General features: G+C 53.6%; 2 protein-coding genes across 3 annotated transcripts in view; one reads left to right on the top strand and one right to left on the bottom strand.

Annotated features, from left to right (window-relative positions):
• PSAP (prosaposin) overlaps positions 1 to 16,525 on the top strand; it is a 32,938-nt gene extending 16,413 nt beyond the window's left edge. Inside the window, exons 2-14 of one of the 2 annotated variants that reach the window (XM_055425515.2) lie at positions 1,019 to 1,152; positions 3,211 to 3,285; positions 3,827 to 3,952; positions 5,204 to 5,407; positions 5,789 to 5,932; positions 7,049 to 7,105; positions 11,230 to 11,361; positions 12,799 to 12,891; positions 13,222 to 13,408; positions 13,495 to 13,652; positions 13,975 to 14,055; positions 14,311 to 14,418; positions 15,447 to 16,525. In XM_055425515.2, coding sequence (XP_055281490.1) covers positions 1,019 to 1,152; positions 3,211 to 3,285; positions 3,827 to 3,952; positions 5,204 to 5,407; positions 5,789 to 5,932; positions 7,049 to 7,105; positions 11,230 to 11,361; positions 12,799 to 12,891; positions 13,222 to 13,408; positions 13,495 to 13,652; positions 13,975 to 14,055; positions 14,311 to 14,418; positions 15,447 to 15,482 — 1,535 coding nt within the window. In that variant the 3' untranslated portion in view covers positions 15,483 to 16,525. Of the gene's footprint in view, positions 1 to 1,018; positions 1,153 to 3,210; positions 3,286 to 3,826; positions 3,953 to 5,203; positions 5,408 to 5,788; positions 5,933 to 7,048; positions 7,106 to 11,229; positions 11,362 to 12,795; positions 12,892 to 13,221; positions 13,409 to 13,494; positions 13,653 to 13,974; positions 14,056 to 14,310; positions 14,419 to 15,446 lie in introns of both variants that reach the window. The other variant, XM_055425514.2, reaches the window with a different exon arrangement.
• A 263-nt stretch (positions 16,526 to 16,788) lies between these two features.
• Positions 16,789 to 21,587, bottom strand: part of CDH23 (cadherin related 23) — a 442,755-nt gene continuing 437,956 nt past the window's right edge. Inside the window, exons 59-68 of the mRNA XM_088841955.1 lie at positions 21,270 to 21,526; positions 20,824 to 20,921; positions 20,306 to 20,426; positions 20,146 to 20,225; positions 19,974 to 20,014; positions 19,764 to 19,824; positions 19,166 to 19,295; positions 18,937 to 19,059; positions 18,453 to 18,557; positions 16,789 to 17,782 (exon numbers count right to left, since the gene is read on the bottom strand). Of these exons, the coding sequence (XP_088698081.1) occupies positions 17,459 to 17,782; positions 18,453 to 18,557; positions 18,937 to 19,059; positions 19,166 to 19,295; positions 19,764 to 19,824; positions 19,974 to 20,014; positions 20,146 to 20,225; positions 20,306 to 20,426; positions 20,824 to 20,921; positions 21,270 to 21,526 (1,340 nt within the window). The 3' untranslated portion in view covers positions 16,789 to 17,458. The remainder of the gene's footprint in view (positions 17,783 to 18,452; positions 18,558 to 18,936; positions 19,060 to 19,165; positions 19,296 to 19,763; positions 19,825 to 19,973; positions 20,015 to 20,145; positions 20,226 to 20,305; positions 20,427 to 20,823; positions 20,922 to 21,269; positions 21,527 to 21,587) is intronic.

The following is a 21,587-nucleotide window of genomic DNA, read 5'->3' as shown; positions in this document are numbered from 1 at the left end:
TTTCCCCTTAGCTATTTAGAAATATGGTACCTTCTCACTTTAACCTGCATTTCTGTGGTCCCAGGTGACTTAGGCCTTTCTTTTTTTTGCTAATTCCTTTTCTGTGGCTGTGACATCCATGCGAGGGCTTCCCTCGTTACACCAGAGATGAAACTCTGCGTGCGCACCTGGTTTCACGTGGACACGCGTACGCTTTGTGATAGCTCAGTGGCTGTGTGATCTTGTTTTTTGCTAGTAGATTTGTTTATATGCAGAAACTCACCCAGTTGATTTATAAAGGGTCTTGTCTACTACAACAACATTCAGTTCAGTCGCTTAATTATGTCTTTTTGCGACCCCATGGGCTGCAGCACACCAGGGTTCCCTGTCTGTCACCAACTCCCGGAGCTTGCTCAAGCGCGTGTCCATTGAGTCGGTGATGCCATCCAACCATCTCATCCTCTGTCCTCCCCTTGTCCCCTTCTCCTGCTTTCAGTCTTTCCCAGCATCAGAGTCTTTTCCAGTGAGTCAGTTCTTTGCATCAGGTGGCCAAAAATATCAGCATCAGTCCTTCCAATGAATATGCAGGACTAATTTCCTTTAGGATTGACTGAGAATGCAGGAGCCATTCTTTTATAGGTTATGAATCTTGGTGGTCTCATTACAGTTTTTTAAGCTTTGGCTGTTTTCATTCTGTAGAAGTTTGAATCTTGTTTTTAAACCTGCCAGTCTTATTTTTTGATTTCTTTCTTTACTTCATGGAAGTTTATAAAGATTAAAACAACTGGTCTGTTGCCTGATAACTGTTCTAAAAACAGTAGAGGAAAACCGTTACTGAGCCTGTGAACCAGATGGGTAGTCCCTCCCCACCCCGGGACACAGGTGGCAACGCAGCTCGGTGGCTGTGTGACTCGTGTCTCCTGCAGCTGGTGAGGGGCAGCCTAGTGTTCCCACAGAATGCCAGGGCCCTGTCCTGGGGAAGCGAGGGAGGCGGGCCTTGTGGGAGTGGGCCACGTGCTCACGCTGCTTCTGCTTGCAGCTCTCGCCAGCCCCATCCTGGGCCTGAGGGAATGTACCAGAGGCTCGGCCGTGTGGTGTCAGAATGTGAAGACGGCGTCCGACTGCGGGGCCGTGCAGCACTGCCTGCAGACCGTCTGGAACAAGCCGGCTGTGGTGAGTGTGCTCAGTGCCGTCTGGAACTGCTGCCCTCGACGGAGCACTCTCTCCTGCCTCCTCTTGTTTGCTCCTCCCGATGACCCTGGGGAGGCAGGACCTGTTTGTTGGGGGGCAGGGTGCCCACGGGAGTAATGGAGGGCTGGAGGGGGCGGCCCCGCCCCCAGGCCGCTCGGTGTCTTCATGCACAGACAGCGTCCCCGCCCCAGATGAGGCGTGGCTGCCGTTCCCGGGGCTGCACCCAGGGGCACAGCGCTGCCCTTGTCGTTCTCTCAAAGCAGATGCTAAGCTCTTGAAAGTCTTTCCCCCTCTTTTGGTATTTTCTCTCTCTGCCTCTCAAACAGACACATCATTGATTCAGATCCTAGAGCTTGGTAGCTGTTGAAAATTTTATTTCCAGCTATAGCCAGCCTGGAAAAGATGCCACTGATTTTTCATCTGAACAGTGATAAATATATATCACGTTAATGTGGGAATACTCTTGAGATGACAGACCTCAAGTGCGCAGTCCACGCGATCTGAACCTTCTCAGGAGACGCCCAAGCTCTGCTGGCTGAGTCAGCCGACTCCGGGATGTGCTTCCGCCCGTGGTACAAGCCACTCTGTGGAGCTTGAAGTCTTAAAACTTGTCAGTGGCTCCTAGTACTTCAGTAAGAGAAGAAGAATTAATTAAATAACACTGCTCTTTAAGTTTCTGAATTCACTCTTGACCTGCCGTCCGTGGCCAGAATTTCAGATTTTGTTTCTCATTTGCTTCTGGTCTTGTTTTTAATACTGCTTCCTCTTTTGAAGTTTAGTGTGTCATGAGGGGAACTTTTTAGATCTCTGTCTCTTGACAGGACAGTCCTGTGGACACACCTGAACCTCGTGGGCACTCATTCAGGATGCCTGAGTGGCCCCATGCATGGGATTAGCCTGATTAGGTCCTAAGGTTCAAGGCGGTTGCTCTAAACGCAGCTGAACTCACAGGTGTTCCTTTATCTCACCTGTGTCAGGTGAGATGTGTCAGTTCCTTCTTCATGGGTCGAAAATCAGCTGACCTACAGAAGGGAACACCCCACAAGCTTTGAGGTCTGGCTAGACTTTCCATGGTCCTGGGCCATGGAGGGATGCCAGGTTTTCCGTCTCTGAGCTCTGCAGTGGGGACGTGTGGCCCCCACTGGCATGCAGCACAGCTCAGGAGGTGGAAAGCAGGTGAAGTACTGGCAGTGGTGCTGCTGTGAATGTGCAGAGGTCTGCCTGGGCCTTGTTTCCCTGCCTTCCCCTCCTTTCTCTGCATCACAGTACCAATTTTCTCTGATTTTTGCTACTCTGATTTCCAATTGGTTTTTAAAAATAGTTATTTACTTAGGCTTCCCTCATGGTTCAGCTAGTAAAAGAATCCGCGTGCAATGCCGGAGACCAATGCAAGACACCTGGGTTCGATCCCTGGGTTGGGAAGATCCCCTGGAGAAGGGAAAGGCTACCCACTCCAGTGTTTTGACCTGAAGAATTCCAGGGGCTGTCTAATCCGTGGGGTCACAGAGTTGGACACGACTGAGGGACTTTCACTTCACTTCATTTACTTCGGCTGTACCAGGTCTTGGTTGCGGCGAGTAGGATCTTCAGTGGACGCATGCAAACTCTTGGTTGTGGCATGTGGGATGTAGTGCCCTGACCAGCGATCAAACCCAGGCCCCCCTGCATTGGGAGCATGGAGTCTGAGCCACTGGACCACCAGGGAAGTCCCTCCAGCTGATACATTTTGAGCCTCAGTTTCCTCACAGATGTGTTGTGAGCAGGAATACGAAATGTGGCTGGTGCCAGGTGCGCCGTGTGAGGTGTTGAGGGTGCAGGAGGAGGGTTTCTGTCCCATGGAGGCACAGAGTAGTGTGATCGGCCACCCCGACCCTCCCCTGCGGTGTCCAGTGCTTCTCACCTAGGCTGGGGGGCTGGCGTGTGCGGTGTGTCAGAGGTGGCCCTGGCTGGACGGAATGAGGAGACAGGCCACGGTGGTTTTCTCCCCTGTGCGATGTGAGTGTTGTCCTACAATGCAGATCTCTCTTGTGTTCCTCTTAGAAATCGCTTCCCTGCGACATATGCAAAGATGTCATCACTGCGGCTGGTGACATGTTGAAAGACAACGCCACTGAGGTGAGCCGCCACCAGCGTGTGTGACCGTGTGTGAGTGGCGGCTGTGTGGCCGTGTGTCGGTTCCTCCCAGAGCGGTGATTCTGGGGGGCCAGCTAGGAAGGGCGGGAAATAACTGTCTCATCGGCCACAGACTGTTTCTGTCACGTAATCCCCCACCCCCATCCTTTAGAAGTATAAGAACCTTTCCCAGCCACAAGCTGTACAGAAATAAGCTGCGGGTGCTAGTTTGCCGACTCCTGAGCGCAGCATTAAGTGCCCATGACAGACTGGGATTTTGTGTCACATGCTGTTAACCTTTAGGTTCATTTTTGGTGATTTCTGCTCAGAGTTCCCTGTGCGTGTGAGACTGCAAGTCCGAGCGTCTCTGTTGTGAATAGTGCTCGCATCTGCTCGCCTCGTTGGTCTAACAGAGCCACGGCTCCTCACTGGTCCTCTCCCCTGTCCTCTTCCCTGAGGGCCTCTGGAGCCGAAGGGCCTCTTGCGTTCAGCCCTTTGGTGGAGAAGTCCATTCGGGTCTGACTCTTGCCTCTGTCCTCTCTAGCAAGAGATCCTCGTGTACTTGGAGAGGACCTGTGACTGGCTCCCTAAGCCGAACATGTCTGCCTCCTGTAAGGAGATTGTCGACTCGTACCTCCCAGTCATCCTGGACATGATTAAAGGACAGATGGTATGTGATGGAGAAGATCCCCTTTTTTTAGGGCACCTCTGGAGCCAGGGGAGGTTCCAGATCAGATTACAGTGACCACGATGGAGAGTTATTGATAGATTGGGATTTTGTCAACAGATCTTTTCTACAGTTTTAACATCCAGAATGTCTTTGGCACAGCAGGCCACTCAGCTTGTAGTGTTCAAGGGTTGGGGAGGGTATAGGAAATATGGGAACTCATAGAATTATTGAGGGAATGTAAACTGGTGTAACAGTTACAGGTGTTGATTTGATAACTCATGTCAGCCATAAGGATGCTCGACTTTCATTCAGTAAGTATGTGTTATGCATAAACCACATGTCATAGGTTGGGTTTTCAGCAAGAAACAAGGAACCAAGTTTGTGAATTTGGAAAGACTCTAAAAACCTCTAGTGGGGTAGGGTTGTCCTGGGCGGGGGCCACAGTTTTGGTGCAGAAAGCAGGGGTCACCACAAGACCTCAGGCCGTGTTCCAGCATTGCCAGTGCAGTGGGGAGTCCTGGGAGGGGTTCACAGGAGAAGTGACAGGATCCTTGTTCAGAGGGGTTGATCTGGGTCCCACCAATGGGGAGTTGCGAGAGGGGAAGCTGGCAGGACGGTCAGGTATGAGATGTGAGGCGAGAACAGTCTTTGGGACTCTGTGGGAGAGGGTGAAGGTGGGATGATTTGGGAGAATGGCATTGTAGCATGTATATTATCATATGTGAAATGAATCACCAGTCCAGGTTCGATGCATGATACAGGATGCTTGGGGCTGGTGCACTGGGATGACCTGGAGGGAGGATATGGGGAAGAGGGAGGTGGGAGGGGGGTTCAAAAAAGGGAACACATGTACACCTGGGGCGGATTCGTGGCAATGTATGGCAAAATATATTAATGTAAGGTAATTTGCCTCCAAAAAAAAAAAAAGATGTGAGGCGGGTAGGGGAGGCGGAGAGCTGCACATTGTCTTAGAGGATAAATGGACTAGATTTGCTGGTGGATGGGACTGCAGGCAACGGAAGAGTTAGTCATGCCTTCCATGTTTGTGGCCGGTGCCTCTGGGAGGACGGTGGTAGAACCGTTTGTTAAAATGGAGCTGCGGAGGGTTGAGTGGTGTAGTTTGAGGCGCCTGTGAGCTGGGCATGGGCGCGTGAGTCAAGCCAGGAGATAAGGAAAGGGAGAATTCTGAGGCACCAGGTGGCCTGTTTCCTTCTGGGGCAAGGGTTTCCATTTGGTCCTCTTTCCCCCCAGAGCCATCCCGGGGAGGTGTGCTCCGCTCTCAACCTCTGCGAGTCTCTTCAGAAGCACCTGGCGGAGCTGAATCACCAGAAACAGCTCGAGTCCAATCAGATCCCGGAGCTGGATATGGCGGAGGTGGTAGCTCCCTTCATGGCCAACATCCCCCTCCTCCTGTACCCTCAGGACGGCTCCCACAGCAGGCCCCAGCCCACGAAGGTGAGGTGATGGGCCAGGCTGCCCAGGGCCCCGTTCGGGGTTGGGGAGGAATCAGAGCCGAAACACAGAAGGGGCAGTATGTACAGTTCTGAAACCGAGGCCTCATTCCTTCCCTGGCTCCACAGTTCCACCAGCCACCCTTCTAATGGTTGAGCCATGGAGATTCTGAAGAACTGGGATGTTTAACACGCCCCCTTGCCTGTTAAGTTTCACTGTAATAAATGCCCACATGATTTAAACTTCAGTCACTTTAGAGCCTATTAAAACTCATTAGGAACTGCTTAGGGGCTCACTTCTAGTGCTATAGTATGAGCATGTAGGGATCTGAATACCCTGAGCTGTTTAAGGAGGGTATATGGCCTAACCACCCCGTCTGTCTAGGCTAACGGGGACGTCTGCCAGGACTGCATTCAGATGGTAACTGACGTCCAGGAAGCTCTGAAGACCAACTCCACCTTTGTCGAGGCCTTGGTGGACCATGCTAAGGAGGAGTGCGACCGCCTGGGGCCCGGCATGTCCGACATGGTGAGCCCTGCCTCCTGCATCGTAGGATGTTCTGGGCCAGGGAGCTGGGCTCTGGAGACGGGAGTGGGACAGCCAAGAAAGCTCACTTCTGGGGTACCACTTCAGGTTCCACCTAAGGGCCCTGAGGAAGAGATTTTTCTTCATTTCTCTCAGTTGCCACATGTGTGAGGAACAAGAATAGAACCACTTAGAACCCTGGTTTGAAAAGTTGGGTTGTTGTATATTCATAATTCTGACTGTGCTGTCCCTGCCACCAGCAGGGCGGCTCCCAGGGGAAAGCTCAGGCCCTGGCTGGCAGGAGGCTTGCGCGGCGTCCCTTGTTTAACTCTGGAGGATGTTGGTCCTGTGGACTCAGAAATTCTGTTAGCTCCACGAGGGTTTTATTTCTTGGACCCTGTTCGCATTAACCACACTCATGAGACTGAAATCTAAAACCAAATGCTGTTTAATGCCCGAGAACTAGGAAACTAAACCTCTGCTAGACCTGGACTCCCGGGTCTGGGTTCTAGAGCAGCCTTCCTAGGTGGAGCTCTGGAAGGTAAGGGTCCCTTTCTGTCCACTTAAACCTGGGACTCTCTCAGCCTCATTGCAGAGTCTTTTTGTGTTTGCTGTGTCAGTTGGCTTCCCCAGGCTGACCTCCCTGAGGGCTGTTATATCACTTTCTATTTTCTTACTTACAGACACTTCACAGTCATGACCAGAGGGTCTGCAGGAAATACCTAGATATTTATGAAAATCATAACTTAACTGGATTACACTAGATGTGAACTTTATAATCCTGTCTAAGAATGTCTGAACGAATTTGGGAAGTAACCTCAAATTGATCCGTGTATCTCACTTACCCTGAATTGCCCCTGAGTAGTTGCTGTGTGACCTTGGAGAAAGCAAGGGCCATAAAAGGAGATTGGAGGACCTCATCTCTAAGGGCCTTTGGAAAACATTTTCAAGACACTTTGCCATTTTTTGTCTTACTGAGGCTGCCCAGAACAGACTTTGATAGCATTCTCCTCTTGGAAACTTGTCTTGATATTTGCATATTGACACTGTTGGAAAGGCTAGGGTGTTGGTGTATTGTTGTAGCCGTGTTTTACTAAAAGTCTCTTTCTGTCTCCCCAGTGCAAGAACTATATCAACCAGTATTCGGAAATTGCTATCCAAATGGTGATGCATATGGTAGGTGTTGGGGGAAGCTCTTTGTTAGCATTTCTCTTTGTCTCAGACTGTGATTTCTAGGATTTTGAAAATTGTACAGTTTATTTTCCCTTTTTTACCTTTGAGTACTGAATTAAACTAAAAGGAGCCCTCTTTGTCCACCTACAATTTAGTGCCTCCCCTTTGCGTTCCCCGGGCTGGGGAAAGGCGGAAGCAGCCTGACCCTCGGGACTGCCATGGTGGCTTCCTGGCGGTTTGTTTGCCTCTGTGTCTGTGAGCCGGCCATCAGATTTCTGGTGTCTGGCTCTCGTCCTAGGACCCGTGGGAATAGCCTGCTCTGTCGAGGATTGCCCTGTTGTAGCCTGAGTTCCGAGCGGGGAGAACCCGCCTCCCGCAGTTGGTCCTCGCTCTGCGGCAGTGTCGGCTGCGGCTGCTGCTTGAGCCCGTAACCGCTGCCCTTGCTTCTCATACAGCCAGGTGGTTGGGGGTGGTCCTCCATTGTTAGAGGTAGAAACCGTCCATCACGTGGAGGGAAGCCCCCTAACTCCACGCAGGAAATTACAGAGCAGGGTGGTCTGAAGGCATCCTCACACAGGGAAGATGCCCTGGCCTCCTAGGATCTAATCCGCAGTGGGTGAGGGGTGGGTTGTATTTAATACTGCTTTTCTCTCTGTCATGCGAACTTCCTGACTGCGTTGAGATTGGCCTACAGTTGTTAAGTTTGCTCTCTAACCAGGGCTCAGAGAGCTATAGCCCAGTAGTTTTACTGGAATATAGTGATAGCATATTTGCACTATAATTGTAGGGTTGAGCAGTTAAGACCTTAGGGCCTGTAAAGCCTAAGTGAGTTACGCTTTGGCCCTGATTTGACCATCAGGCACAATAGAATTTTTGTGGAAATATTACTCATACCCTGCCTTGTTCTAAAAATAGTTTAAAGGCAAAGGGCTTTTGCATACAAAGACATGCTGCTAAAGCAGGAAAAAAATAAGCCTTTGATGTGACGTGGTCTACTTAAGCGCTTCGTCATTGCTAACAAAATATTTTTATTATTTTTAAAAATCATGCTGCGTAGACATATTTGGAAATAGGGATAATCACCCATATTTTTGCATTTTTTGTCCAAAACTTGTCCTGGTCATTAAATATTCTGCGTGTACAGTTGCTAAATGGCTGCATAATATTCCATTGTATAGATAAAATTCCTTATGGCTGATGTTGAGGTTGTTTTCAGGTTTACTCTTAGGATAAAAAGTACGATGAACACCTGTAGAGCCAAAGAGATAGACATGCACATCCCTGTTTTTTCCCTCAAGATAGGTAAATGGTAAGTAAGACTGGAATTGCTGAGTAAAGGGCAAGGTTTTTGGTACACAGGCTTACCTCGAAGATGCCACAGGTTTAGTTTCAGACCACTGCAGTACAGTGAATCATATCACGATAAAGTGAGTCAAATGAATGTTTTGGCTTTCAGAAAAATTTCATATGAAATTTCATATGAAAGGTTTGTACCACACTCTGAAGTATTCAGTAGCCTTAGGTTTAAAGAAACAATGTATATACCTTAAATACAAATACTTTATTGCTAAAAAAATACTATCACCTAAGCCTTTAGTGAGTCATAGTAGTAACATTAAAGATTATTGACCACACAGATCACCTTAACTAACCAACTAGTGAGGTAAAAAATTTGAGATACTGCAGGAATTACCAAAATATAGCACAGAGACATGCAGTGAGCAAATATAACGGGGGGTGGGGGGAGGGTGTTGGTAGACTTGCCTGAAGCAAGGTTGCTCCAGACCTTCAGTTTGTATAATCTGTGAAGCTGAACAGAATGAGGTATGCCTGCATTGTCAGACCAGCCTTCCAGGCTGGCATTTGGCCACCTGGGGGCAGTCTGCCCTGAGACCTGGGCCAGGGCTCCGTGACCCCTCTGGGTGCATTTGATGTTCTAAGACGGTGCTCTGATTTGAGCAGCCCTGTGTCTTGTTCCCGGCTGCTCATCAACCAGCCTGAGGTGAGGGCCTTGCAGGCGAGGTGGGCTTGGCTTCAGAGCGAGGAGAGCCCTTCATAACTGGTGCTTTCTGGGGACTTGCCGCTCAGAGTTCTGATTCGGTGTCAGGGACAAGGGGACGGTACACAGACAGGCTGGACAGTGTGGTCTGACCCTTGACGGGAGAACAGCTTTCCGGCCCCCGTGTGCAGGCAGTAGTAGGAGATAAGATGCCCGAAAGGGCATTTCCCCTAAACTTCTCGTGACAGACGTTTTTACACCTAGTTAACTGCTTGATTATTGTTGTTTTAATTTTTTCTTAACTGTTGTGTCCTTTCCTTTCTCTTATTTTCATCTCCGATTTCCTGTTTTTTTTTTGTTCAACAGCAGGATCAGGTATGTGATGGAAATTTGCTTGTAGAAGTGGTTTGCTGCTGCTTGTAGTTATTTTGCTCATCTTTTTTTGTATGGCATAATCAGCTCTGACAGATACAAGGAATGATTGTGACAGGTAGGCTCCCTCTCTCTGTTAATAAATCGGCCGGCAGGGGGAGAATCTACATCTCTCCTGTGTGATTCAGCACTGGAGGGGTCAGGGGTTTCATTTACTCTCCAGGGGGACCAGAAAATGAAGCCCGCAGAGCCTTGTGCTGTGGTCAGAATCAGGGAGTAGCTGGCCACACGCAGGCCACCAGTGGGTGGGGAACCATGGGTGGCCTCTGGCCACTGCTTTCTGCAGTGCGGGCCTGGCTCCAGTGGGACACCTTGTTTCTGTCAGGACTCAGGAGAGCACTGCATGTCACAGTCATGTTTTTCATCAGCCCAGAACTGCTGCTGCTGCATGAGCGAGTCGTTTGCAAATAGCAAGCAGACTGTTACCCTGCCTGTTGGATCCAGAGAATTGGAAACAATCTCTTGATTATAGCTTCTGCCCCTCTGGGTGATGGGGTCCTTTGGGTTCTGGAGCCACATGAGACAGCTCAAGAGCAAGGCCACTGGTGGCAAAACCTGGGGACTGAGCCCCTGACCAGACTTACTGAACCAGTGCCCTTTCAGGGTTGTACTGAGCACTGCCCTCATCTAGTTCTAGAATTCAAGATTTTCAAAGGTATTGTGAAGTCTAATTGGAGAGCACCTTGGTTGAACTATCTGGGTTTTCATCTAGGCCTCCTCAAGGAGTTAGTATAGCAAAACTGGTCAGAGACAAAGCAGCCACGCCTCCTGATCTTGGTCTTTTTTCTAAAAAGCTTGCTCTGTCTCCAACCCTTTTCTGATTTTTTCCCCATTCTTCAAGCCTGTCAGAGATAGGATACCATGAGCCACGGCAGTGTGTTTGCCCTCTCCCATTAACAGGGCTTGTTTCTACCATCTTCTTCTCACTGCTTTATGGTCTGGTGGTGGGAGGCAGATGCCATCAGGCCGGAGCGAGTTGCTGAGCGCGTTTGTTTACAGAGTATACCTGGCATGGGTACTTCACTTGCTCTTGGCCACCTTCATAGTGAAACGGTCAAGGTGCTGTCCAAACTCTAGTTCTCTGTGGTTTGGTGTCTGGAGGGGAAGGGGCTCAAATCTGCAGATCTTACGACTCGAACAGCTTCATCGCCTGGGGACATTGGGCTTTGGTGTGCGCTGTGTGTGCCATTATGAGCACAGACTGTGACTTTATAAAAGTCAGTGTTGCCCCTTAATGCATCACTTCTAATGGTCCTGCCGCTGAAAGTTCTGGTATGGTTTTATTTGTAACACTTGGGGCTTTGTTAAGCATGCTGGTTCTTCCTCCAGAAAGAACATATAGCTTACTTCCTCCTGAGACTGAGCCAGCTCAACAGGAAAACAGGTTCTAGAACAGACCAGATGACCTTGGAGAGGATTCGCTTGCCAGTGAAAGGTGCCAGGGGTCGTGCTCCCCTGGGAGCTCCCTGGCTGAAGCGACATTGGTTGCTGATCTCCCTTCAAAGCTTTGCATGGCCTCCTTGGTACATCTGTATTTGCACAAGCCCCTTCGATTGAATATGAGTCTTTGCCTGACCAAGCTTTGACACTGGGTCCAGGATGTTCCTCCGGCACCCTGACCTTTGTGTGTAGAGCGAGGGACAGTGTGTGTGGGGAGTGTGCGCCTGCTTCACAGCTGCTTCTGGGCTCTCTTCAGCAACCCAAGGAGATCTGCGTGCTGGTCGGCTTCTGTGACGATGTGAAGGAGGTGCCCATGACGGCCCTGGTCCCTGCTGAGGTGGTCTCGGAGAACGTTGTCCCCGCCCTGGAGCTGGTGGAGCCCATCAAGGTACCTGGTGCCACTGTTTTATGATGCCCCGCCACTCCACACTGTCACGCCCCGCACAGCACACACGCCTGTGGTTCCCTGCTTGGTTTCTGAGGTTTCTGGAGTTCGAGACCATTAGTTTACAGCGTTACCCTAAACTAATGCAGCAGCCTCATGGTCATATGTTTCTTTCCTGAGTTACACGCCCCAGTGCTCATGGGATCAAGGCTACGTTTTTAACACACCATTCAAGGTCATGTTTCAGTGCCTGGCTCCAGCCAAATCTCTCTGATGTGCTTTCTGTGGCCGCTCCCACATCCTTCCCCACGCTGTAGCCATGGTCCCAGCTCGATGTTCCAGAACACTTCCAGGGTTAGTGCAGGAGCTTCTCTGGGTGTTGCTGCTTGTGTGGTTTTGCTTCCTCAGCACCCTCCATTTGGTAAAGATCACCTTCATTCCATAATTGACTTCTGTTCAGCACTTCTTATGGGCGAGGTACTGTTTTAGGGATTGAGGCCTACAGTCGTTCGTCGGCAGTGAACAGAATCACTCTTGTGTTCAAGGAGCACCCAGGCGTGCGGCACCTCACCACTTGGCACGTGTGTGCACTTCTTGTTCTGAAGCTTTCCATGTCAGTGTTGCTTGACCTTTAGTGGTCCTGTCTCCTCCTGCAGTCGTCCCAGCATATGCCCGGTGTGGACCGCGCATGGGTTAGGTGTCTGACCGCCCTTCCCCTCCTGCCCAGTCCAGATGCTCAGAGGCTGCGGCCCATCTCTCTGACTGAATTAGTGGCCAGACAAAATGGAGAGGTATAGCTTGTACTCTCAGATGTATGTGGTGCTTAAATTTAAAGAAAATTAGAAACAAAATTCAGTTCCTTGGTTACCCTGCCCACATTTCAGGTGCTCAGTAGACACACACGGCCCGTGGCTGCTGTACTGGACACAACGATAGGAGGTTGTCCTGGAAAGTTCTGTTCAACACTGTGGTATCAAAGATAGGCTCTAGAAAAGAAACCTCCGGTGCTGAGACTTGAAAGTCAAGAGACAATCTCAGATGTGTTTAAAACTGTCTTCTAAATAGTAGAATAGTGGATGCTCTGTTCCTACGGCCTCATTCATCTCCCCAGAACGAATGCTGAATGATGAGTGATTGGAACCAAACAGATGTTGAATGGACAGCGCTCTCGGGTTGGGGGACAGTTTCATTGCTTCTCTTCCTATTCTGGGTGGGAGGTGGAGGATTAGGGAAAGGGCTGGGTTTCCCACTGTATAGGAACAGCAGGGACCAGGGCTGAGACACTGGGAAGATGTCACAGCCTGTTCTGAAAGCAGCAGAAAGTGGCTTCTGGGCGACGCTAGCCCGTCCTGGCCTCGGCCCCCTTTTAGTGGAGCAGGACCGAGGGGCGAGGCTCGGCTCTGGGTATGTCCGTGTTCTTTTCCCGCCCTTTAACAGAAGGACCCCGCCCCCGCGAAGGCTGACATTTACTGCGAGGTGTGCGAATACGTGGTGAAGGAGGTGGTCAAGCTGATTGACAACAACAGGACTGAGGTGTGTGGGTCGGGAACGCCCGCCACGGCAGGGGGACAGCCTCTCCTGGCCCTGGAGCCAGGGCGGCCTCGTGGGAGGACTGGCAGACCACCTGGGCTGGCCCTGGCGGGTGAGGGACAGCAGCCTGGAGGTCGGAGCACCCCCTCCCCACCAGCAGGTCCCTCTGGGCTGGGGCTGGAGGAGGCACCTGCCCTGCTCTGAGCTCTAGCCTTTGGGGCACAAAACAGCACCTTGCTTCTTGGCTGGTTTCCTGGTCACGTCAGCATTTTCAGTCTCTTCACCCCCAGGCAGCGTCCGTTTTCTCACTGAGGCTCTCTCCTGGTGTTTCAGGAAGAAATACTTCACGCTTTGGACAAAGTGTGCTCGAAGCTGCCCACATCCTTAGCTGAGCAATGCCAGGAGGTGGTGGACACCTACGGCAGCTCCATCCTGGCGATCCTCTTCGAGGAGGCGAGCCCTGAGCTGGTGTGCAGCATGCTCCACCTCTGCTCCAGCCGGGGGCTGCCCGCTGTGACGGGTGAGCCCTGGGGCGGGTGAGGCTGGCTGGCCCCCCCTGGGTGAGGAGGGGCCTCGCCGGCACTGAGCCTGCACTCTCTCGTGTAGTCCGTGTGACGCCGAGGAAGGACGGTGGCTTCTGCGAGGTGTGCAAGAAGCTTGTGGGCTATTTGGACCGCAACCTGGAGAAGAACAGCACCAAGGAGCAGATCCTGGCTGCCCTCGAGAAAGGCTGCAGCTTCCTGCCGGACCAGTACCAGAAGCAGGTGCCCCGTGGGTTGTTTTCGGCCCAAATGGCAGTGCCCGCTTGGGGGAGTGTAGGAGCTGGCGCTCGTCGACTGTACCTCTGGGTGAAGTTTTGCCATTTCTGCCTCTGGCCATGGAGTCCACTGAGATTTCTTAAAGGTGCTCTGTCAGCTCCACTGGAGCCACCGGGAGGAAAATGAGCAGGTGTGGGTAGGTAGGTCACCTGGGCAGGGAGACTGGTGAGGCCAGGAGTTCTGGTAGAAGAGCACGTAGAGCGCCGCTCCTTGTCTGCCCGCTCTCTGCTTGCTCTCACCCAGACCTGCCCTGCTGTCTCCCTAACAGTGTGACCAGTTTGTGACGGAGTATGAGCCGGTGCTGATAGAAATCCTGGTGGAGGTGATGGACCCTTCCTTCGTGTGCTTGGTAAGCCGTGTGCTAGGCTGGTAGTTTCCTGGGCAGTGCCGCCTGGCAGGGGAGCGCTGTGTGGACCCTGGAAGGGTTCCTTTCAGATCTGGGGCTGGAGGCAGAGTCTGGGGACAGTATGTGAGAGACCACTTTACCGAGCAACTTTGCCTTTTTGGAGCTCTGATTCTAGCTGCTTCTAGCAGCTGATAATCTCAGTTTTGAAAAGGATTAGCTGAGCAGATCTAATACTTTCTCCTCCTCTTGACCATATAGAAGATTGGAGCCTGCCCAGCAGCCCACAAGCCGCTTTTGGGAACTGAGAAGTGTGTCTGGGGTCCGAGCTACTGGTGCCAGAACATGGAGTCGGCAGCCCTGTGCAACGTGAGTGACTGCTCTGTGGGCCCGCCTGCTAGGCCCGTGCCTGTGCTCTGGTGGCGTGGAGGCGCCTCGGCGCTCAGCTCTCTACTTTGTCTTCGGGGTTAGGATGGGGCACAGTAACTTATGTGTGGTCACCAGCAAAAGCAGGGCTCACTGCGCTCTCGCCTCTGAGGAGTGACGGGTGGTAGGGGATGTTCTCCAGTGTTCTTCGCTTCCGCTTTCTTGCTTTTGCCTTCGGTTCCCTTGTGACAGGGTCAGGTTCACAGGAAGTCAGTCACCCGAGGGATTGCACAAGGCCTATTGGATTCTTGCACAAGGCCTCGTGTCCCTTGGCTCCCTCTTGCCCTGACTGGAGCCTGGCCTGGTTCTTTACTAGGGCCTGGCAGAGCTCTTCTCGAACCACCCTGGGCGTTGGCTCCCGGCTGGGCGGCCACTACTGGGTGACCCGTGCTGCTTTCCTGGGTGGGGACGTGTTATCTCAATTTCTGTTACCTGATGTTTCTTTGTGCAATTTTCTCTTCCTTGTGGGGATTCTTTCAGTGAGCCAGTGTTGGGGGCATTGCATCATCTTGGGCCACAGCAGGGAGGGTGTGAGGCCCCCCCACCTCAAGCCCCTTGCCCCAGTACCCTGCCCTGCAGCACAGTCAGTGGTGGAGTGGGATCCTCCGCTCTCTTGGGTACCTGGGCCAGTTCTGAGCGGGTGTGAACGGCCGACTGTTGCCTGAGGAGTTTTGCCTTGGGGCCCTCTGTGCCAGGGCTCAGGTGTGTACTCAGAGGGAGGGGTCCTGGCCCTGCCTGCAGGGGCGCTGTTCACCCACTGCTCTGGACTCCTGCCTTATGAGTCTTAGAACCCCATTGCATACTGTGCCTGGGTTTAAAGGAGATAATGACCTGGGGTTTCAGCATGTGGTGCCCTCTGGCTGATCTGGGCCAGGGTATCGGGTCCCCTTTCTGGGTGCAGGCTCATGTGCCAAGGGGCTCGGGGTGGAGAGTGTCACCTGCAGACTAAATTGTCCCCTCTCTCCTGTCAGGCCGTCGAGCACTGCAAGCGTCACGTGTGGAACTAGAGGCACGTTCCATCCTGGAGAAACTGCAGCGTCTTCTCCTGCTTGTGTATCTGGGGGAACGAACACTGATCTCGTGACTTTGTTATAGAAATAGGATCCCTCTCCCTCGGTCCCTTTCTCCCTCATTGTGCCATTGCTGCCAGTGGCATGCTGACGTCATTGCTTCGGTGTCCCTTTCTCTTTGCTAGACAGATGCTGACATAGCGTACCCTGGAGGTCTTCTGAGTCTGTCCCTGCGTGTGGTTATGTGGAGGCGGGGGCTCTGGCTGGGGGCGTGAGCCGGAGCCTCCAGACAGGTGGGCCGTCCTTCTGGCTGGGCTTTGGGTGCTGAGGCCTCTGCCTACTCTAATGAAGGAGTCACCATCCCCTTTTGTGGGCCTGCTGACTGCAAAACAAAGGCAGTTTTTATATGAAAGCTGAGAGACTCAGAATAATGAGGCTTTTTAAACAACGCGGTTCTCACTGTAACAGAGCTGTTGGAAGCAGTTGCTCAGGAGACCTGGTGGGGCGGGGCTCGCTTCCCTGGGTCAACCTTCAGTTCGGCTTTCTTGTCTTTCCTGATGGATGCGTTGTTTGGAGTTCCGTGGTTCCGGGTGGGAGGGGAAGAAACCAGTTCACCTGAATGTACCCTGCTAGCTCTCCCTGGAGGCTCTGTGGGCCTGCTTGTGTGCGTGTGTGGACCATGGTGACGCCTCCTGCCTGCTCCTGTGTCCACTCTGCTGCCCAGCGCCACCACTGCTCTGGGCCGGACAGCCCCTCCCCTCCGACCCCCATCTTGTAGATGTTCTTTTCGACCTGCCAATAAATGTGGATGACAAGCTCCTGAGCCTCTGGCTTCCAGGTAGAAAAGGTCTGCTGGGTGTGCTGCCCCGGGGCCTCGGCTGCCGCCCTGCCTTCCTCTCTCACGTTTGGCTGCATCTTGTTCCACTTCCGGTTGCCAGGAGAGAGCAAGACATGCGGTTGCTGTTAAAGGAACTTAACGATTTTTTGGTTTGTTTTGCACTAAAACTTCTGTGATTTAACAATAAAATCTGTCAACCAGAGCCTGAGTGTTTGTGATACCTCAGCCAGAAGAGTTTGGCTTCTGAAGAGCTCTTGAGGCTGTGAGCCTGTCAGTGCGCAGCAGGCCTCAGGCCCTGTCTGGCCACAGGAATGAAGTCCCATCTCTGGTTCTCTGTGGCAGCCAGTGGTCAGGGAGTGCCTCCGAAGATGGGTCCAGCTCTGGCCCGTGCTCACCCCCTCCACCCCCCTGCCCCAGCCCAGGCCCGCAGGTAAGTTTACCAGAGCGACAAGCCGGTTCCTTGTGAGTTGCTTTTCTTTTTAAAATTCAGACCATTCCAGAGATGTTCAGTGCGTACCAGTTGAACAAAACCAAGGGTAGAATATTGAGGGAATAACTTAGTTTAAAAGGGGGATACACACGAACATTCTACATTCAGAACCCAAGGGAACATCAGTCATTCTCTCTGTATGAGCCGGGAACGTTTGGGAAGCCAGTGAAATGGAGAGAGTGCTGTTTGTTGACGTTGACTGTGTCCGTGTGGGAGACGGGAGCACTCACCGCCCCCACCTGCATGTCCAGTCAGGGATGTGGCAGAAATGTGCTGGGACTTGAACTGGAGTCCAAGAGTCAAGGCCAGGCAGGGCATGCCTGCGCTGGGCTCCTGTGCAGTGGGGCTAGGGTTCGGGGGGGAGAGGGAGAGTGCCGGCTTGGCCTCTTTCAGCTCAGCCTGGGCTGAGCTGGACCTCAGACTCCTGGGCTCTCGGTGACCCTCCTTACCTCGTCCTTGGATGCTTACCATTTGTTTGGTTTTCTTAAAAAAATAACATTTGTGAAGGTAGAGAGCAGATGCTGAAGGCATCTGGCAGACGTGGAATCTGGGCAGCTGAGACTGCTGCTGGCCAGCCCGAGGCTGCCCTGGAGGGGCCCTGGGAGGGGCTGGGCTGCTCATCCCAAGCGGGGTCCCCCTATCTAGTCACAGCTCCGTGATCTCCAGGGGGCTCTCCATGATTACGTCGCGAAGCTTGTGCAGGGGTGTGGATTTGGCGGACTCTGTGCGGGCGTTGCGCTCAAAGGCGCTGGCCTCGGCTGTCAGCGTCTCCAGGGAGCGGCCCAGGCCCTTCTGGTCATCCTCGGGCAGGCTGTTGAGGTCAGTGGCCAGCAGCGTGCCCGTGCTCCCATGCATCACGTGGATCCCGTCTGGCCCTCTGAGCTCGGTAGGCGGCTTGTGGCAGAAATGCAGGCTGCCCTGGCCGGGGCTGCGCTCCCCTTGCTCCTCTTCCAGCTCGGTCTGGATCAGCTACAAGAGGCCGGGACCCCCACATGCTCAGGGCCTGCCCCTGCGCAGGTTGATGGCCCCAGAGTCCCACCTGCTATGGGCTTGTTTTCTCCCTACCACACACAAGGAACCCTGGGCTTGTGTCACAGAAGCCTGCACAGCCTATGACCCGTGTTGCTCAAACTGGGTACAAAGGAGAACCTATGTCTGGTGCTACAGGTGTGTTTCTGCAGAACATGGGGTTCCTGTGAGAATCTGGGTAAGCTCCTGTATTCACTCTGAGGTCTGTGAAGATTCTGTGACTGCAACTCTGGAACCTGGACTTGTTACCGGGCTGGCCTCAAGCAGGATCAGCTCTCACTGTGGCAGGTGGGAAGTGTCCACGGGAAAGTCTGACTGTTTAAAGTGATTGACGTGGCACGGCAGTCAGTTTCTAAAAATGACATGCTCTCTCAAAGATACCCCTTTGGGGGTTTAGCACATCTGAGAAACGCTGCCTCAGCACCCACCCATCCCCGGGAAAGTCCACTGCAGAGTCCAGAGAGCAGAACCCAACTGTCTGACTCCCTGGACCCCCACCCACTGCAGTCTTGGGTCCTGGCTGCATCTCAGAGACGCCAAAGAGGATGGGAGAGGGAGAGAGCACCCCCAGGACTGGGGCACAGCACACAGCTCCCGGCCCACCCGCTACCTCGGAGATGGAGGAGTGGCTGGAAGAGGCTTTTTGCACCATCCGCTGTGCAAAGAGCTTTTTGAGCCGCAGGTAATCCTCCAGGACCACCTTCAGCAGCGAGCCCTGGGGGAGGGAGAGGGTTAACCCCTACCAAGGCCCTCCCCTTCCTGCCCCACCCCCCACTCACGCCCCTAACAGGAGGGGGTAATGGAAGGTGACTCTGGGCATCTGATCCTAGGGGAGAGGGTGGGAACAGAGCCTGCTGACAGCGGCCAGCCGGACCTGTGTTGCCGGAGTCCTGGCCTTGAGGCCACTTGGGCTGAAGCAGCTCCTCCTCAGCCCAGGGCCGCTCTCTGTTCTGGCCCCCCAGAGGGCAGGTCTAGCTGAGGCCCTAGAGGTGGAGGAAGCTGTTTCCCAGGACCCTTCTCCGCCCCTGCATCCTCTGGAGTAAGTCCAAGCCCAGCCAGGGGTCTGGGTCCAGGAGCCTGCTAGGACGACTCACCTTGATGGGCCCCTCCCGAATGATCTGGCCTAGCTTGGCAATGTTATCATACTCCTGGATGGCAGCCCGCAGGTACCGGTCGTCGTCGGGCTTGACTGCCGCTGGTTCACGCCCGAAGGTTCCCTGGGGAGAGGAGGCATTAGCTGGAGCAGAGGTAGACGGCACGCACACGTGTACACACGCACGTGTCCCGCATGACTGTCCCCCCCCTGCCCTGGCCCGGGCTCACGTGGGTGCGGGTGGGGCTGTTCCACAGGTCAGCGATCTCACTCAGGTTCTCCGGTAGGTCATCCTCGTGCTCAGCCTGGGCGGCCAGCTCCAGGTTCCGGCAGAAAGGATCCAGCCACACAGGGTTGGCCCTGCAGATTGAGTGGGGTTGGGGGAAGGCAGGAGTGGACAGACACTTTTGACGCCTTTGAGGGAAACGGGCCCCCACCGTTTCCTTGGCCATATCTGTCACAGGACTAGGGGTTGAGGGTAGTAAGAAACGCCCCTTGCCTGTGGCACCTGTGGGTACATCCTCCCCTCAAAGATCCCACAAGAACCAGGACAACATCCCCATCTGGATCAGCTTTGGTGCGGAGGCCTCCCCTTGCACACGGTGCCCCAAACCTATGCCTCCCTGGAACTTGCGGCCCAATCAGGTTGGGGAGCCCAAGTCAGGGTGGAGAGAGGGGTGTTTGGCCCAGCAGGGGGCACCCACATCCCAGGTTTCAGGCAGTCCATGATGCCCTCAGGGTCTGAGTGGCAGTAGGGACTTTACCCCAGCTTGGTCCAGGGCGTGTCTCCCTAAAGTACACCCGGCAGGGTTCAGGGACCCCACTTACCCGTCGAAGGAATACTTGTTGGTGTTGGGCATGTCCATGATGTCAATGAAGCCACGATTCCCTGTAGGAGAAGGGTTGGGGTGTGGGGTAGGGGGTACACCCTGCTGGGGCTGGTGAGCTGGGCCTGAGCCAGCCCTGTGAGGCCCTGGCGGTCACTCTAGGCCCTCAGGGGCCCCTCCCATCTCCCCACCCATCACAGCCCTCTCTTACCTGCGGAGCCAGCCACGATGGCTTTGAGCTTCCTCTTGTGTCTAGAAAGAAGCAGAGGGGCTGGTGAAGGAGGCTGGGGCTGGACTGGCACGTTAGGGCCTAATGGCCCTGCCTGCCTCCGTGACTGTCCGCGGTCAGCGTGTCTCAGGGCAGGGCAGTAGGGGTCACTCACACGGTCCTGTAGTACCAGTTCATGAGGATGAAGAGCATGGCAGCCAGGAAGAGGAGAATGGCCAGAACAATGATCGCCATCTAGGGGAGCAGGGCCAGGCCTGAGTGGGTGAGCACCCAGGGCAGCACGGGGCCTGTGGGGATGGGTGTCACCAGGCTACCTGCAGGGCGGACATGTCATCGGGCAGGCGGACAGAGATGGCGGGCTGCACGTCCAGGACGTTGTAGTTCCGGAACAGATTCCTGAGTTGCTCCTTGTTTTCGTCGATCATCTGGATCACCCTGGGCGAGGGGGCAGAGGCCTCAGCCATTCCTCAAGAGCTCGTCCCACTCAGGCCAGTCTGCCCCCAAATTCACCCCCGACAAAGCCTTGTGAGATTCAGGTCCACTCAGATAACCTTGTATCTTACAGCTTCCCCATCCCTTCACATAAGATCCTGTTTGATCCTCACAATTGCTGTAATAGTCCCATTTCACGCATGGGAAGAGTAAGGCTCAGGGGGTGGATCTCTGTTCACACACCTTCTCTCTACCTGTCCTGCTCACCCCTGGGTGATAGCCTCCCATACAGCAGGCATTGTTACTCTGCTCCCCAACTCCAGGGTGAGGGCAGGCTGACAGACCCAACTCCTGGGCAGGGGGCGGGCAGACAGACAGCTGAGCACAGACGCACACCTACCGGTCCACGTCCAGGATGCGGTTGGTGTCACGGTTCACCACGTGGATGAGCAGCTCCGTCTGTGCGAAGTTCACCCGACCCTTCTTGTCCACGTGGAACTAGGTGAGAAGGGCATCATGGGAGGTGTGGCAGGAGCAAGGCATGGGAGGGGCAGGCCTCTTCTATCAGCCCCTCCTGCCCTACCCTGCCAAAACCCCAGTGCTACTGAATAATCACCAAGGGTCAGGCTCGAGGCTGACCACTGAACTGCACTGGGCCAGACACTATTATTAGCTCCATTTTATAGAGGAGGAAACTGAGGCCCAGAGACCTGGAAGGACCGTGCTCAGGCAGCTAAGAAATGACTGATCCCTTTCATACACCCCGATCTCTCTGCACTGCTGTCCCTGTCCTGGCCCCCTTCTTGCTCCACTGCCCCCAGACCCAGAGCAGGTTCCTCAGGGCACCTGCACATCGTCGGTGTTGACGATAGCACCGGTGATGTTGGAGAGCAGGCGGATGAACTCCTCCTCAAAGCCACGCACGCGGTCGGGGATCTCGTTAATGACAATCTTGACCCGCTGGTCGTCCCTCAGGATGTAGATGCCGATGACAGCTGTGTCATTGTGGCCCGCCAGGTCCCGGGCCACGATGTCCACCACAAAGTAACCGGGGCTGTAGGCCATGAAGAGGTCGAAGGTGCGCAGGATGCCATCCACGCTCCCTGCAGGGAGAGCCCATGGCTGGTGCACTTTCTCTAGAGAATTCTAAGTTTTATTTAAACA

The sequence above is a fragment of the Moschus berezovskii genome, chromosome 12 (genome assembly GCF_049115385.1).
Source record: "Moschus berezovskii isolate FMDL1 chromosome 12, NW_MosBer_1.0, whole genome shotgun sequence".
NCBI classification, from domain to species: Eukaryota; Metazoa; Chordata; class Mammalia; order Artiodactyla; family Moschidae; genus Moschus; species Moschus berezovskii.
The sequence above is the reverse complement of the archived record's forward strand: the minus strand, read 5'-3'. Positions and strand labels throughout refer to the sequence as shown.